Source organism: Bubalus kerabau, chromosome 2, assembly GCF_029407905.1.
Source record: "Bubalus kerabau isolate K-KA32 ecotype Philippines breed swamp buffalo chromosome 2, PCC_UOA_SB_1v2, whole genome shotgun sequence".
Classification (NCBI taxonomy): Eukaryota; Metazoa; Chordata; class Mammalia; order Artiodactyla; family Bovidae; genus Bubalus; species Bubalus kerabau.
This window is the reverse complement of record NC_073625.1, coordinates 6,709,350-6,724,257: the sequence shown is the minus strand read 5'-3', so window position 1 is coordinate 6,724,257 and position 14,908 is coordinate 6,709,350. Positions and strand designations below refer to the sequence as shown.

Below are 14,908 nucleotides of genomic sequence, written 5' to 3'. Positions count from 1 at the left end.
GAGACAGAGAAAGCTTCTGACATAGGCATCAGAAGGGGGCAGAAAGAGTACCCCCTTGCTAGTGTTAACAATGAAGTTATATAATCCAAAGAATATCTGGAGGTTGTAAAGACCTCATCAGACCTGCTCCCATAATTTACATTTTAAGATAACAGAAGGTTTAATCCAGAGACTGTCCTTAGGCAAGATACATTATTGTTATATAATCCTAAGGAATGTGGAGAAAGAAAAAAAGTTTGTCCTTTCTTCCTCCTTGAGAATTCCAGACCCCTCTCTCCTTGGGGATCCCTAGACTCCCTATCAACCTGCCTAGGAACTGACTCTCTCACATGAACCATTTTTAAAGTCTTTATTGAATTTGTTTCAGTATTACTCCTGCTTTATGTTTTGGTTCTTTGACCTCAAGGCATGTAGGATCTTAGCTCACCCACCCAGGAATCATACCTCCAGCCCCTGCACTGGAAGGCAGAATCTTAACCACAGGACCAGTAGGGTGATCCCAAAACAGCTTTTGACATTTGTTTTACAGGCTGGACAGAGGGTAGCCAGGAGTAGAAATATGATGAAAAATTATGTTTCAAGTAGCTAGTGAATCATGAAAGTGAAATAAATGGTGTCACAGTTCAGTTCATGAACTATTTTACCAAAGAAGCAGTTTTCTTCCCCAGAAGAATGTCAGACCCTCTGAGGGTGAGTGTGTGCTGCCCTCCCCCACACCCAGGCCCCCAAAGGATCCAGACAGCGTCCCGCTGTGTGCCAGCCAGTCTCCCTCGCAGGACCCGCTGGGTGACTGTGCTCCCAGGAGGCATGGTGCTCTCCCATGTAACCTCCTGGGATTCAAGTACAGCTGAGAAGACCGCTCACCCCTTCCTCTCCTTAGCTCCTGTAGCCACTTCTCTGTAATCTGGATGAAGGATTATGAAAAAAAGGCATACTTTTCCTCCAGCCCCAGACTGGTTCAGTTCAGCGTGGCAGAGTCTCGCTCAGCCTGGGTCGGGGTCGGGCCGTGCCAGGTGGGTGGGATGAAGATAATCGGATGGAGCATGTTCTCCAGGGCCTCGCCAGCACACACATTCTACCGCCATCCTCTTTTTCCACGCCCTGCTTGCCCAGATCAGATTCTCAGCATCAGAGCTTCCCGTCCAGAGGTTCCCAGGTACTCCTCCCCGCGCCTCCCGTGTTCTCCAGGTGGGCAGCTGCTGCACCTGGGCCCCCACCCACCGTGGCTGCCAGAGCTTGGCTCCTAAAAGAGGGGACAGCGCTGTGAGACAAAGGAAGCAGGGCCTCTGCTCCCCTAACTAAAGGAGTCAAATAAGTCTCCTGAAGACACCAAAGCCCACCCTGCTTTCGCTCTGAGCACATACACCCCACACGTACACACATCGCCTCTGCCACTGCAGGGTGGGCGGCTTGGGGTCCCATTCCATTATCAATTGCTCATCTTTTCAAGATAGCTTTTTAAGATTGCTCAGCTAAGAAATAGCCTAGGGACCTCCCTAGTGGTCCAATGGTTAAGAATCTGCCTCCCAAGGCAGGGGAGGCGGGTTCAATCCCTGGTCGGAGAACTAAGATCCCACGTGCTGGGGGGCAGCTGCAATGAAAGATCCCTCATGCTGCAACTGAGGCCCTATACAGCCCAAAATAAATAAATATGTAAAAAAGAAAAAAAAAAGAAATAACCTAATGATTTTTACCCAATTAGTATTTCCTCATTAAGAGTGAGAATAGTAGTAAAAATCACTACCACCAAAAAAAAAAAAAACCCACAGTCACCAGAAGGAAAACCAGGCACAGCTGAGCCTACACCAGGCAGATGCTCCAAGCCTCTCCACCCCCACTCAGCCAGGCTTCCCCTCCTCCCCTCCCAGCACAAACAGGTTCATCATGAAGGTTTTCGATGACTCTTTTGAAAACCAAAGATGTAACAAAGATATCATGCCTCTAAGGTGCATATCCCTGCCTGTTTGCTTACAACTCTCTCTGTTGCATGCCCCCTGAACACACAAAGACACACACACACACACACACATCTTTACAGGGCACTGCTTTGTATATCGGAGAAGGCAATGGCACCCCTCTCCAGTACTCTTGCCTGGAGAATCTCATGGACGGAGGAGCCTGGTAGGCTGCAGTCCATGGGGTCCCTAAGAGTTGGACACGACTGAGCGACTTCGCTTTCACTTTTCACTTTCATGCATTGGAGAAGGAAATGGAAACCCACTCCAGTGTTCTTGCCTGGAGAATCCCAGGGATGGGGGAGCCTGGTGGGCTGCTGTCTATGGGGTCACACAGAGTCGGACACAACTGAAGCGACTTAGCAGCAGCAGCAGCTTTGTATATAATATCTAAGGGAACAGTCATCCCAAATCACAGCATCCCGCCTCATCGATGCAGGAAGGAACTGGCAGGCTTATTGAGCCCACTTACTGTAGTGACCATTCAGCCAGAAATAACATGGATTTGTTAGTATGATGTAGTTTTGGGGATACTTTTTATATTTGAGCCCTACCAGTTTATAGGAGGATATTGTCTCCATTTTTTTTATTAAGATGCTGAGGCTCAGAGGTTGGTTTGCCTCCTCAGGCTTCTGAAGAGTGGTCGGAACCATGCTAATGTTTTTTCCATTAGACTCTTCTTGTATAAGCTGACTCATTGGAAGAGACCCTGATGATGGGAAAGATTGAAGACAGAAGAAGAAGGGGATGACAGAGGATGAGATGGTTGGATGGCATCACCCATTCAATGGATGTGAACTTGGGCAAACTCTGAGAGATGGTAGGGGACAGGGAGGCCTGTCGTGTTGCAGTCCATGGGGTTACAAAGAGTCGGACATGACTTGGCGACTGAACAACCAGCAATTCTTATATAAACGCATAGCTCTATTGTATGTCTTTTCTAACTACTAGAATTTTAAAACAAGTGATTTTGGAGAACTTTTTGTTACCCTTTACCACGTCAACCAGATTCCACTAACTTCTGGCTTCTTGTTATCATTTAGTTGCTAAAACATGTCTGACTCTTTGCAACTTCATGGACTGTAGCCCATGAGACTCCTCTGTCCATGGGATTCTCCAGGCAAGAATACTGGAGTGGGTTGCCATTTCGTCCTCCAGGGGATCTTCCCCAACCAGGGATCAAACCTATGTTTCTGCATTGGCAGGCCGATTCCTTACCACTTGAGCCATTAGAGAGCCCCTAACTCTTGGCTAACACACAGCAAGTACGCAGGAGCTTCTTTCTGAAGGCAGCTTCGGGCTCTGATCAGGATCAGTGATTCTCCTCTGTCCGTCATGGCACTTGCCTGATGCCACCTCTCCTCTGTTGGAATGTGAGGCTGTCTCTAATTACCTTCCATACTTAGTGTAACTAACCTTGTAAGATTTTCTAATTCAGACCCACTTTCAGATAGTCTTCCTTTTTGTTACCAGGAAACATGAACAATCATAGAAATGTCAGCATTTCAATCATTTCATGATTCCCAGATCGGCACTTAAAAGTCAGGCGTCTGTTATCAGCTGAACTTAGGTTGACAAGCTGTCATCCTGACTCAGACCTCACAGGAAGCCAACCAGCAGTGCATGCATCTTTAGGCCGGGACTGCCGTAGTCTTCTAGAACGCTGTGCGCTGCACGCATGCCTGAGAGCAAATAGCCCTCTAGAGGAGCTTACACTCTGTCTGAAAAGGTCAGCAAATAAAAAGCCATTTCATACTCTTCTCTCAATTCGTCCCACCCTCTCCTCCCCGCACTGTGTCCAAAAGTCTGTTCTCTATGTCTGCGTCTCCACCTCCGCCCTGCAGATAAGTTCATCACTATCATCTTTCTAGATTCCATATAAATGCATTAATATATGATATTTGTCTTTGTCTTTCTGACTTATTTCACTATAATAGGCTCTAGGTTCATCCACCTCATTAGGGCTGACTCAAATGTGTTCTTTTTTATAGCTGAGTGATCTTCCATTCGGAGAAGGCAATGGCACCCCACTCCAGTACTCTTGCCTGGAAAATCCCATGGACGGAGGGGCCTGGTAGGCTGCAGTCCATGGGGTCGCTAGGAGTCGGACACGACTGAGCGACTTCACTTTCACTTTTCACTTTCATGCATTGGAGAAGGAAATGGCAACCCACCCCAGTGTTCTTGCCTGGAAAATCCCAGGGATGGGGAGCCTGGTGGGCTGCCGTCTATGGGGTCACAAAGAGTCGGATATGACTGAAGCGACTTAGCAGCAGCAGATATTCCATTGGGTATATGTACCACAGTTTCTGTAGCCATTCTTCTGTTGATGGGACATCTAGGTTGCTTCCATGTCCTAGCTATTGTAAAAAGTGCTACAAAGAGAATGGCATAGAAACATATATATTACCACAGAAACATATATATTACCATAGAAACATATGTAAACAGATAGTGAGTGGGAATTTGCTGTGTGACATAAGGAGCTCAACCTGGTACTCTGTGACAGCTACAGGGGTGGGGGGCTGGGAGGGAAAAGGGGTTCAGAAGGGAGGGGACGTGTGTTTACCTGTGGCTGATCAAGCTGATGTATGGCAGAAACCATCACAATATTGTAAAGCACTTATCCTCCAATAAAAATAAAATCCCAAAAAATGAATAAAAGAAGTAAGAGTGGCAAAAGAAAAGCCACTTCAGTGCAATTCAATATGTGCTACAAAGAAGGCAATGTGCCGAGGAAGGAGAGTTCACTGAGCCTCAGGAAGAGCAGAGAAGATCATGGAAGGATTCACGAAGGAAGTGATGTCTAGACCTGCCCTGAAAAGACACACAGAGGTTAGTCACATGAGGGATTCAGGCAGGGAGGAGCGTGTACGGATGCCCAGATGTCAGAGACCGTGGTGCGTCCAGGGAGCTGCAGGTGTCCCAGAAGGCCGTGTTTGGGAGCTGAGCTTTTCTCCTGGAGCAGTGTGGGAGTATCCAGGGATTTTTAATGGGGCGTGACACAATCAGATGTATATTTTAGGACGATCAGTCTGGCTCTAAGATGGGGTGTGGTTGGGGGCGGTGTTGGAGTCACAGAGACCAGAGTAGCTTGAACTATGGTAGGAGTTGTGAGAAAGGGGACGAACGCTGCCTGGGCAGTTCAGTTCCTGGTGCTGAAATCAGCGGTCTGACACGGTTATGGATATGCAGATCAGGGGCCGGGAGGGGGTCTGGAGAGTCCTCCAAAAAAAATACACAAGAGCGGTGATGTCGCTCAGAGCTTGTAAAGTGGGGACAACGGTGGGACACAGACCTTTCACGTGTGCCTGTGAGGGAGGGACCATGAGAGGGGCCGGGCAGTGTGACCGGCCCTGGGGGACAGTGGGGGGTGGCGGGAAGAGAGAGATGGCAGGGGGTGCTGTCCAGACCTCAGGGCCTGGAGCAGCACGCTGGGCTGGAAACAGGTAGCCTAAGGTAGGGATCGGAAAGTCACTCTGGAATCCAGCGATGAGGAAGTTATTGACGAGGCAGCTCCAGTGGAGTGGCGGGCTTGGAAGCCGGAGAGGGTGAGTGAGGACATGGGCGGAGAGCGTGCAGACAGCTGCTTTTAGGAGGTTCTTCTCTGATCGCCCCTCCATGCCCCCGTGACACCCCCTTTCCTGTGACCTGCAAATCCTGGATCCCCAGTGTCTGTTCTCTTGCAAGTGAAACAGGTCCGTTTCTTTCTTTCTGTCCCCTGGACAGTTCCTGACATGGTCCCCAGCCCTTGTCTTGTTTCTCCAGCTTATACACCACCTGCCAGCCTCATGACCACCTCCTTCCCATTCTGGCCCCTCCCTCCCCCTACTTCATCATGTTTGCCTCTGACTTTCAAGCAAAAAGGAAATCCACAGAAAATTGCAGTAGTGACATCAGAACCATTTACAAAACGTCATATTTGGAGGAACGAGAAACCAACTTGGTGTCTACCCCCCAAAAGAGCTTGGGATTACAGTGATAGAGGTTTTATGCAATGAATGGCAAGTGACACAATGCAAACCCAAGTGTATGGGTGAACTGGTAAAGAGGGGAAAACGCTGTGTGAGTAACGGACTGCGGTTTCTAGAACTCCTCTTCGGCAGAGCACAGTGCAGCATCTGTGGGGAAGCGAGTGGTTTCCCAGCTGAGCAGAAATGCACTCCTGTCCGTGTTTGGTTATGGTACTTGCAGTACCCCTGAGACCAGGCTTGGGGAATGTATTACCCGATGGAGAGCTATTTATTTTTATTGGAATATGAAGTGTTTGCAGCAGAGGACTCTTAATATCATTTTAATAAAACAGTTTATGTATGCTTTGAAATTTTGAAATTGCTGTGGGTTAATGATAAAGTGATTAAATTTTTGGTGGGGAAATTCCATCACTTGTCGACATACAGGTATCAGCTTCCTACCGTTTTGTTATCCAGGAGTGAGTCACTGCTGGTCAAATGCTGAGATGCGTCTCTGCTGTCACACAGCTTCAGAAGATCTCTGTGGGTTTCAGTCAAGGGCTTTGTGTCTGACCCCTCTAGGTCTGTCCTTTTCTTACAAGTCTTTTTTGGTAAGCTTTATGATGGTATTTTTGTTACAGGTCTGGTTGTGACAAAAGTGAATTATGTTATCCTTAAAATAGTCAGGTGATTGATGGAATGGTTAAGAGAGAGGGGTGTGGGTGGCTGCTGAGTGCATGGCTCTGAATTACCTGACTGTGAAATCCTCTATACCAGGCTCTAGAGAATGTTCTTTTTTTAAAAAAAAAAAAAAAAAAAAAAGTGTTTATTTGGCTGCATCGGGTCTTGGCTGTGGTCCGTGGAATCTTCGTTGGCTCGTGTGGAACCTTTTGTCGCAGCGCGTGGACTCTGTGTTCAGTGCCCGGACTCCGTATTTGTGGTTCGTGGACTTAGTTGCTCTGTGACACGTGGGATCTTAGTTCCCCAGCCAAGGATTGAACCTGGGTGTCTCTTTTATTGCAAGGCAGATTGTTAACCCCTGGACCACCAGGAAAGTCCCTAGAGAATATTCTAATGTCTTTTATCTCTAGAGTCTAGAAAACAGGTATTCAGACCAGAATATATTTGCCATTGGCATGTCTTTCAAATGTAAAAAAAATGTTGGTTAACTAAAAATTTAGTTTCCTGTCTTGGTATACTGGGAACTCTCTGTTCTTGATACAAAGTCTTCCATTGTTTCCTTGGACTTCTTGAGAGAGAGATTAGTTCCAACTGCTTGTAAGCGTTTTGGATTGGGAAGGGAGTTGTTTGCTACAGTGTCTGAAGTAAGGCGGCACGTGCAGAGTGGGCCCGGGCCAGGCAGAAGGAGGCCCTGAAGACCAGGCCCCCAGACTGATGCCAGGTACCGGGAGCCGGCCGACCTGACTGGGACCCCGAGAGCAAAAAGCTTTCCTGTGTGCTCAGGGCACTTTTACTTATTTATTTGGTGAAACCGCTGGTTCTGTGCCCTCTCACACCCTGAAGGGGCCGTATGAACCCTCTCTCGTTCTCTGAAACAATGGAAATTGCATGAAACAAAAGTTCACTGGGTTTTGAGGTGTTATATGATCATATCTGAGTTTTTGTTAGTTATAAGTCAGATGAATGACCCATTTCAGCAGAGCAATGTGACCATTATATAAGGCATATTTCAAACATAAGCAGAATTTTTTAGGACTATCAATTCATAGAAAGGCATTGCAACTGGCAACACGTGGTATCTGGAGTCCAGGACACACAGGCTGTGCTCTGAAGGTTTGTTTAAAAACACGCTCAGAGGGTCTGGCAAACAGAAACTCGTTTACCCTATCAGTTGGCTGTGCCCTTCTCCAAGCCACTCGAGTGTGAGATGTGTTCAGAACGCAAACCTCTCCTCCTGTTTGCTCCCTGGGGGCCTAGGCAGTGCCTTTCTCTCCCTGTCTCCCTCCCCTCCTCCCTCCCTTCCTTGCAGTAAATATTATACCCACACCAGTCGTGTGAAAGTCATAGCGGGAAACACGAATTCGACACTAACTTGCTTTCCAGGGCTCTGCACTGAGGGGTAGCGGGTGGGTGATGGTGGGCACACAGCACACACTCACAGACAGTGCCAAGCGCAGCCTTTTGCAGGAACCTGGAGGCAACCCTGGGCACTGTGTTAGTTAGAAATGCTCAAGGAGTAAGGACGGGCTTCCCTGGTAGCTCAGCTGGTGAAGAATCCGCCTGCAATGCAGGAGACCCCAGTTCAATCCCTAGGTCGGGAAGATCCGCTGGAGAAGGGATAGGCTACCCACTCCAGTATTCTTGGGTTTCCCTGGTGGCTCAGCTGGTAAAGAATCTGCCTGAAATGCAGAGACCTGGGTTCAATTGCTGGGTTGGGAAGATCCCCTGGAGAAGGGAATGGCTACCCACTCAAGCATTTTGGCCTGGAGAATTCCATGAACTGGATAGTCCATGCAGTCACAGAGTCAGACATGACTGAGCGACTTTCACTTTCAAGGAGTAAGGAAGGTGCTGAGATGTTTCTTCTTTTTAAAAATGTTAAGACCTTTCAAGTTTCTTCAGATACTGAGTCACAGAATCCTATATGCTTTTTCAAAGGGCTATTGTTGTTTAGCTGCCAAGTCTTGTCCAAGTCTTTTGTGACCCCATAGACATGTCCATGCTCTTCTATACAAGGGATTTCCCAGGCAAGATTACCAGAGTGTGTTACCATTTTTTCCTCCAAGGAATCTTCCAGACTCAGGGGTTGAAACTGCATCTCCTGCATTGCAGGCAGATTCTTAACCTCTGAGCCACTTAGGAAGCCCTTTCAAAGGGGTACTCATGGTTAACTGTCTGCTCTAACTCTCTTCCAGTTCAGTTGTGTGATCATTAACAGATGGACCCTAACTTCCTGGTTCACTCACCAGATTTGTCCTTGAAACGTCCTGTGTGTCCCTGAAGTCAGCCTGACTGAGAAAGCATCCCAGGCGCTTCCAGTCCCACCAGGCCTGTGAGTGCCCCCCCTCGTGCCCCGCGCATACAGGCCCAGGCCCCTCCTCGCGCCCCGCACATACAGGCCCAGGCCTCTGCTAGGGCCCATGTGTCCTCACCGGCGCAATGTCTGCCGTGACCGGACAAGCTAATGTGAACAAATGTAATCCTTTGACTCTAAGTTGCTTGTTTCCTAATTCTCCTTACAGAAATAGAAGACATTTTCCTGACTTTAAAATCGCTTATCTAACATGAGAAAATTAGTTGAAATGATCCTTGAAGCTCCTTTCAGTCTTAACATTCTATGAAGAAGTGACTTTCAGATATCTGATTATTTGAGTGATGGGCTAAAACACACGTTCATCTGATTTCCCGTTACGCCTTCCTCCCAGATCTGTGGGAACACAATGTGCCCCCTGGTAAAAGAAAAATGAAGCTGAATAACTTTTAGAATGACATCTACCCAGAAATACACCGAATTTTTTAAAAAGATAATCATCAAATTATGAAAAATGTTTTTAGTGCCTTTTTAAAAATCAAGAATTAACACACAGCTTAGGATCCAGTTTAACTACTGACGTTTTTATGAAATCCTCATAGGCTCTCAAGAATGTCTTCATTTCTCTCACAACTCTATTCTCTCCGTGGAAATCAAGACTATTTCAACTTTATTTTAAATTGTTTTAATGAGGTAGAGCACTTGTACCTTGTACTCTGTAAACTGGAATCTGAGCATTTTTAAATTGACATTGGTGAATATCAGTTGACATTTGGTCACTTTCCAAGTTGGACTTTATACTCACCTGAGGGTACAGATTTTCAGACTTGACGCCAACCTATTGCTTGTACATATGTAGATGATCTTTGCGTTAGCGTGTTATGATCCAACTTCACATGACATTTAATTAACAAGCTTCTTTAAAAAAGGAGAAAGCTTTTCATTTCATGCTTTAAGTGCATTTTAAATAAACAGTATTGTGAAATCACATGCTTGGTGCTCATTAGGCTGGTAGAGAGCTCCAGTGAGTCATCCTGGATAAAAGACGTAGATTGCAGTGAACACAGAGGAGAGTAATGTGTTTTTAGGCATCATTTTCACCTTTCATTTGTTTGAGAAAATAGCTAGTAATTATTAGGTGTCATGGAGCATTTTATTTTTTTATAGAAAATTTCTTGATTGAATTTATCTTGCTCTCTTTTCTCATTTAGTTTGCATAGCCAAGAGTCTTAGGTTTGAAATGGTTTGATTATGACAATTTATCCTTTATTTCTTCCTTCCCAATACCATCATTAGACACCATCTTCAACTTTAAGCATTGAAAAGTAAAGATGTCAGAATGAGCTCTGCAGAATAAAGTCTCTTCTTTTTATTCAGTTGTCAGCTCTAACTTTTCCAGTCTACCCTGAGTTTTATTTTGTATGGATTTGGAGCTACATTTTCTAGTAGGAATTCAGAATTCCAAATGTGTTTTGTTTGTACTTTGCCCTTTTTTAAAAATGATAAAATGATATTACTATTAACTAAAAGAGTGGAAGCCCATATTGGACTTAAAATTCCTAGACTTTGGTTTCGTCCTAGTTAAATAGATCGTATCTTCCCTTTCTGTCCTGTGCAGTATTTTCCTTCCAGTATCAGCTACCCTAAGGTTTAGGAAACTGCCCGAGAATAGAGTCCTCTTCAGAAACCACCGTGCAGGTCTCCCAAGTTGATAATTACTGTTCGCTTCTACTTAGAGCTGTAATAAATGTTCATTTTAAAACTCTTAGCACTGTTAGAGTATTCCAGGAACATCATCCTTTAAGCTTGGTTTTAAGCTTGAAGAATGAGGTCAGAGAGACTATGCCCCCAGGAATAAGTAGAGTTGCTCCAAAGGTCCAAGTCACCCAGTGCTAATGGCTAAGGGTTGGTCTTTCTTTTCCGATTCATCCGCAGCAGTATGTCAGGCATTGTGATATAGATAGGACCTACACTGGTAAGAGGAGAGTTTAACCTGAACACCACAAATTTGAGCTGCACAGGTTCAATTGTTGGTGGATTTTTCAGCTGTGAGCACTGCATACTGCGTGATTCAGGGGAGATTGAATTCGCTAACGTGGAACCATGGGCACAGAGGAGCGGAAGATGGGAAGGAACTGCATAAACGGGAGGCAGATGATAAGTCTTGTGTGGATTTTCAGCTCCCCCTGCCATGCGACGTTCCAGGGTTGCAGCAGTTGTGGTCATTCCAGGGGGCACCTCCAGGACGAGAAGGGACAAAGTCCAACAGCAGAACTGAAGCCTGGCGGACGGGCGGATGAGGAGGTGCCGGAGCTGTGGTCAGAGTGGAGGAGAGGCGCCGAAGAGAAGTGGGAGGGGAAGCCGTGGAGAATTTCAGCAGAATTGCTGACTTCCTTGGTTGCTGTGAGATGAAAACTAAAGAATCTGTAAAACTTTGCGGTCGGGAGGTCATTTCTGACCTTTGCTAAAGCAGATTCAGTGAAGGGTAGAAATGGACTCCAGGCTCCAGTAGGTTAAAGGGTAAACTGGAAATCAGTGTATAAAAATAGTTCATGTGGACTCCTGACTAGTTGTATATAAAGGAAAAAGAGAGGTGACGGCTAGAGGAGGAAGTGATACTCAGGAGGGACTGTTATCTTACAAATATAAGAGAGACCCTGAAGGGTGTTTATAGGCTGTGGGGAGGAAGCCCATAGACAACCAAGGATTTAAAATATAGTGGAAAGATAATAACCAGGGAAATAAGATCCTAGGAGGGGTTGGTGGAGGTTGATCTGGAGTACAGGATTAACCCTAAGCACGATTCCTCTGTGTAAGAAGAAAAGACAATAAAGGTGGTTACGAATGTGTGTTTACAGGGTATGTAAGCAGAAAGTTTGATCCTCACAAGTTTGTCCTTATAAAATACAAGTTCAAGCTGCTGCTGCTGCTGCTGCTAAGTTGCTTCAGTCGTGTCCGACTCTGTGTGACCCCATAGATAGCAGCCCACCAGGCTCCCCCATCCCTGGGATTCTCCAGGCAAGAACACTGGAGTGGGTTTCCATTTCCTTCTCCAATGCATGAAAGTGAAAAAATAAAGTGAAGTCACTCAGTCGTGTCCGACTCCTAGCGACCCCATGGACTTCAGTCCACCAGGCCCCTCCGTCCATGGGATTTTCCAGGCAAGAGTACTGGAGTAGGGTGCCATCACCTTCTCCAAAGTTCAAGCTATATGCTACTAAAAATTATTATTAGAAACTATATCAAGTAACATCTAAGTGCATACTATCCGCTTTGAACATTATTTAAAGTTTAAAAAATGGGATCTCATGGAATTTCATCCTATAGCTCTATGAAGAAGATAATCACTCCTTCTCAAAGAAAATGAACTTAATGAGTGCATTAATTAATCTAAGATCATGGAAACATGGAAGAGATGGGTCCGGCTCCAGGCACCTGCCTGTGCTCTTAACCTCCGCTGGGGTGGGACAGGTGTACTGAAGAGAATAGGGGATGCTCGGCAGAATGGAGCAGAGGGGTCACTGTGGACGGGGAAGCCTTGACCATTGGCGCTGGCTGCCGTTACTGTTGACGTCCGTTCTTAATCACCGAGGCTCAATAGAGTTGTAGCAATCTTAAAGTAGTCATTTTACCATTTAGTATTATAAACTCTGTGATTTTTATGTTGCAGTTGGTATGTACTGAGTGTCTTAGGTTTCCCCCGCTTGGTGTCGGCTATTACCCAGATCAGCCGCTGCTCTTTCTTTCTGACTCATTTTGAACTGATGGCAAGAGTACCCCTGAAAGCGTGGTTTGTGCTGGGGCTGCAGGGAAGGGAGGAAGAGATATGGGAAAGTATAATTATTTTTTTTGAAAATTTGTAAAATGAAACTGTGATAACAGAATAGACTATATCTTCCTTTTACTACTAAGAGGCTTTTGCTACTAATTAGAAGGTGAGGAGTATGTGTTCTTTATAAAAGAAGTGCAAGTTTATAGCATCATGTTTGATATTATAAAATATGGGAAGAAGAGAGAGGAACTTAATAGTAAAAAATATCTCCTATAATAGTTTGTAATGTCTACTACACTTACATTGGTTTTCAGGTCTTTTTTATTCTTATGGACCCACGGAAATGACCAGATATAATAATAATAGTACAATAATAATATCACATTTTTCAACTAGTTGGGATTATTTTTTAGTTATGTTTAGGTGGAAGCTACACAAAAGAACCTTTGTAATTTCTATGAATTGTGTCTGGATAATGCTCAAAGATAAAATTGCATCTATCCATGATACCCTCCTTTTTAATATAATTTTGCTCATTTTTCAAATTTATGATAATAGAGCTAATCTTTCTCCTGACTTAAGATTAAGCTGATTTTTCCTCTTTTCTTTCAAGTACAGCTGGAGAAATTATTTCATTTTACTGTTCATCTTTTTCTTCATATTATTAGCCTCAAAAGAAAGTAGCAGGAAAATGTGGAGTCTTTAGAGCAGACACAGTGGCCTGGTTTTCACCGTCAGTTCACTTCTGCTGATGGGTGTCCATTTGTTTCTGAAACCAAATCGCCCTATGAGACCTTGCTTCATTTCAAACCACCATAAAACGTGTATGGTAGCTGTTTCATCTTTGACCTTCCTTAGCTCTTTAATTACCCACTCCAGTGTTCTTGCCCGGAGAATCCCAGGGACGGGGGAGCCTGGTGGGCTGCCGTCTATGGGGTTGCACAGAGTCGGCCACAACTGAAGCGACTTAGCAGCAGCAGCAGCAGCAGCTCTTTAATTATTATATATCAGCTTTTGCAAAAGTGTGCCTTTGATAAAGGTGTATTTTCTCATTCTGAGAATACTTTTCAAAGAAAAGGATGTTTAGTGACATTTATAAAGTAGCATGGAGTTGTTTTACCCGCCATTCACTTCAGTTTTTTCATGCACCTTCATGGATTTTCCAAACTTTTTCTTGAAGTTAATAGGTTTTAAAAAGAGAAGAGAAGAGAAAATGAAGTCTGAACATGTCTTTGCTTTCTTCGTATCTGCCTACAGGACGAATATAAGCCAGAGAAGGCCCTGTCGGAGGAGGACCTGAAAAACGCCGTGAGCGTTCACCACGCACTGGCGTCCCAGGCCACCGACTACGAGAAGAAGCCCAACGTGCTCAAGCTGAAGACAGCTGATTGGAGGGTCTTGCTTTTTCAAGCCCAGTAGGTTTCATTGGTTGGTTTGCTTTGGATTTTTAGTTTGCAGAGCACCATTTTCGGAGAAGGCAATGGCACCCCACTCCAGTGCTCTTGCCTGGAAAATCCCATGGATGGAGGAGCCAGGTGGGCTGCAGTCCATGGGGTCGCTAAGAGTCAGACACGACTGAGTGACTTCACTTTCACTTTCCACTTTCATGCACTGGAGAAGGAAATGGCAACCCACTCCAGTGTTCTTGCCTGGAGAATCCCAGGGACGGGGCAGCCTGGTGGGCTGCCGTCTATGGGGTTGCACAGAGTCGGACACAACTGAAGTGACTTAGCAGTTAGCAGAGCACCACTTTACACCAAGAAAGAGAGTTGGGATCTACAGGGCACACTTGCCGAGTCAGTCATTAACCCGCTACAATAGAGAGACAATGATCTAAGGAAACTAGACTAAAGGCAACCCTGGGGCACGCTTTCCGTTTCCTTGGAGTCGCCCTGTGACCCCCTGTCAGCCCCTGACCAGCTCTGGATGTAACATCCTCATAAAGGAAACCAGGGCTTTAGTGCAAGTCCTGTCATGCAGTGAGTGCAGCAGACGGGGACTCAGATGACCGACCGTTGCCTGAGTCTTTGTCGTGGCCACAGTCTAACCTCTGTGAGCCTCAGCTTGTCCCTAGCGCACGTGTCACAGGGTTCTGGTGAGAAGCAAAGCAGATCAGGTGTGCAAAGAGCCTCGACACAGTGCCTGGCACACACAGGCTGTGCAGGAAGTGTGGATTTCACTTCCTTCTCTCTCTCCTCTCTCCTTCTGAGCTCTAAGAGTCTGTGATTAAACTAGA

At 45.7% G+C, this 14,908-nt stretch overlaps 1 protein-coding gene across 10 annotated transcripts in view; it reads left to right on the top strand.

Moving 5' to 3' along the window:
• The window catches only part of PSD3 (pleckstrin and Sec7 domain containing 3), a 616,838-nt gene that overhangs the window by 556,931 nt on the left and 44,999 nt on the right, over positions 1–14,908 (top strand). For all 10 annotated transcript variants that reach the window (XM_055566944.1, XM_055566946.1, XM_055566948.1 and 7 more), the window contains one exon: positions 13,930–14,087. In XM_055566944.1, coding sequence (XP_055422919.1) covers positions 13,930–14,087 — 158 coding nt within the window. The remainder of the gene's footprint in view (positions 1–13,929; positions 14,088–14,908) is intronic.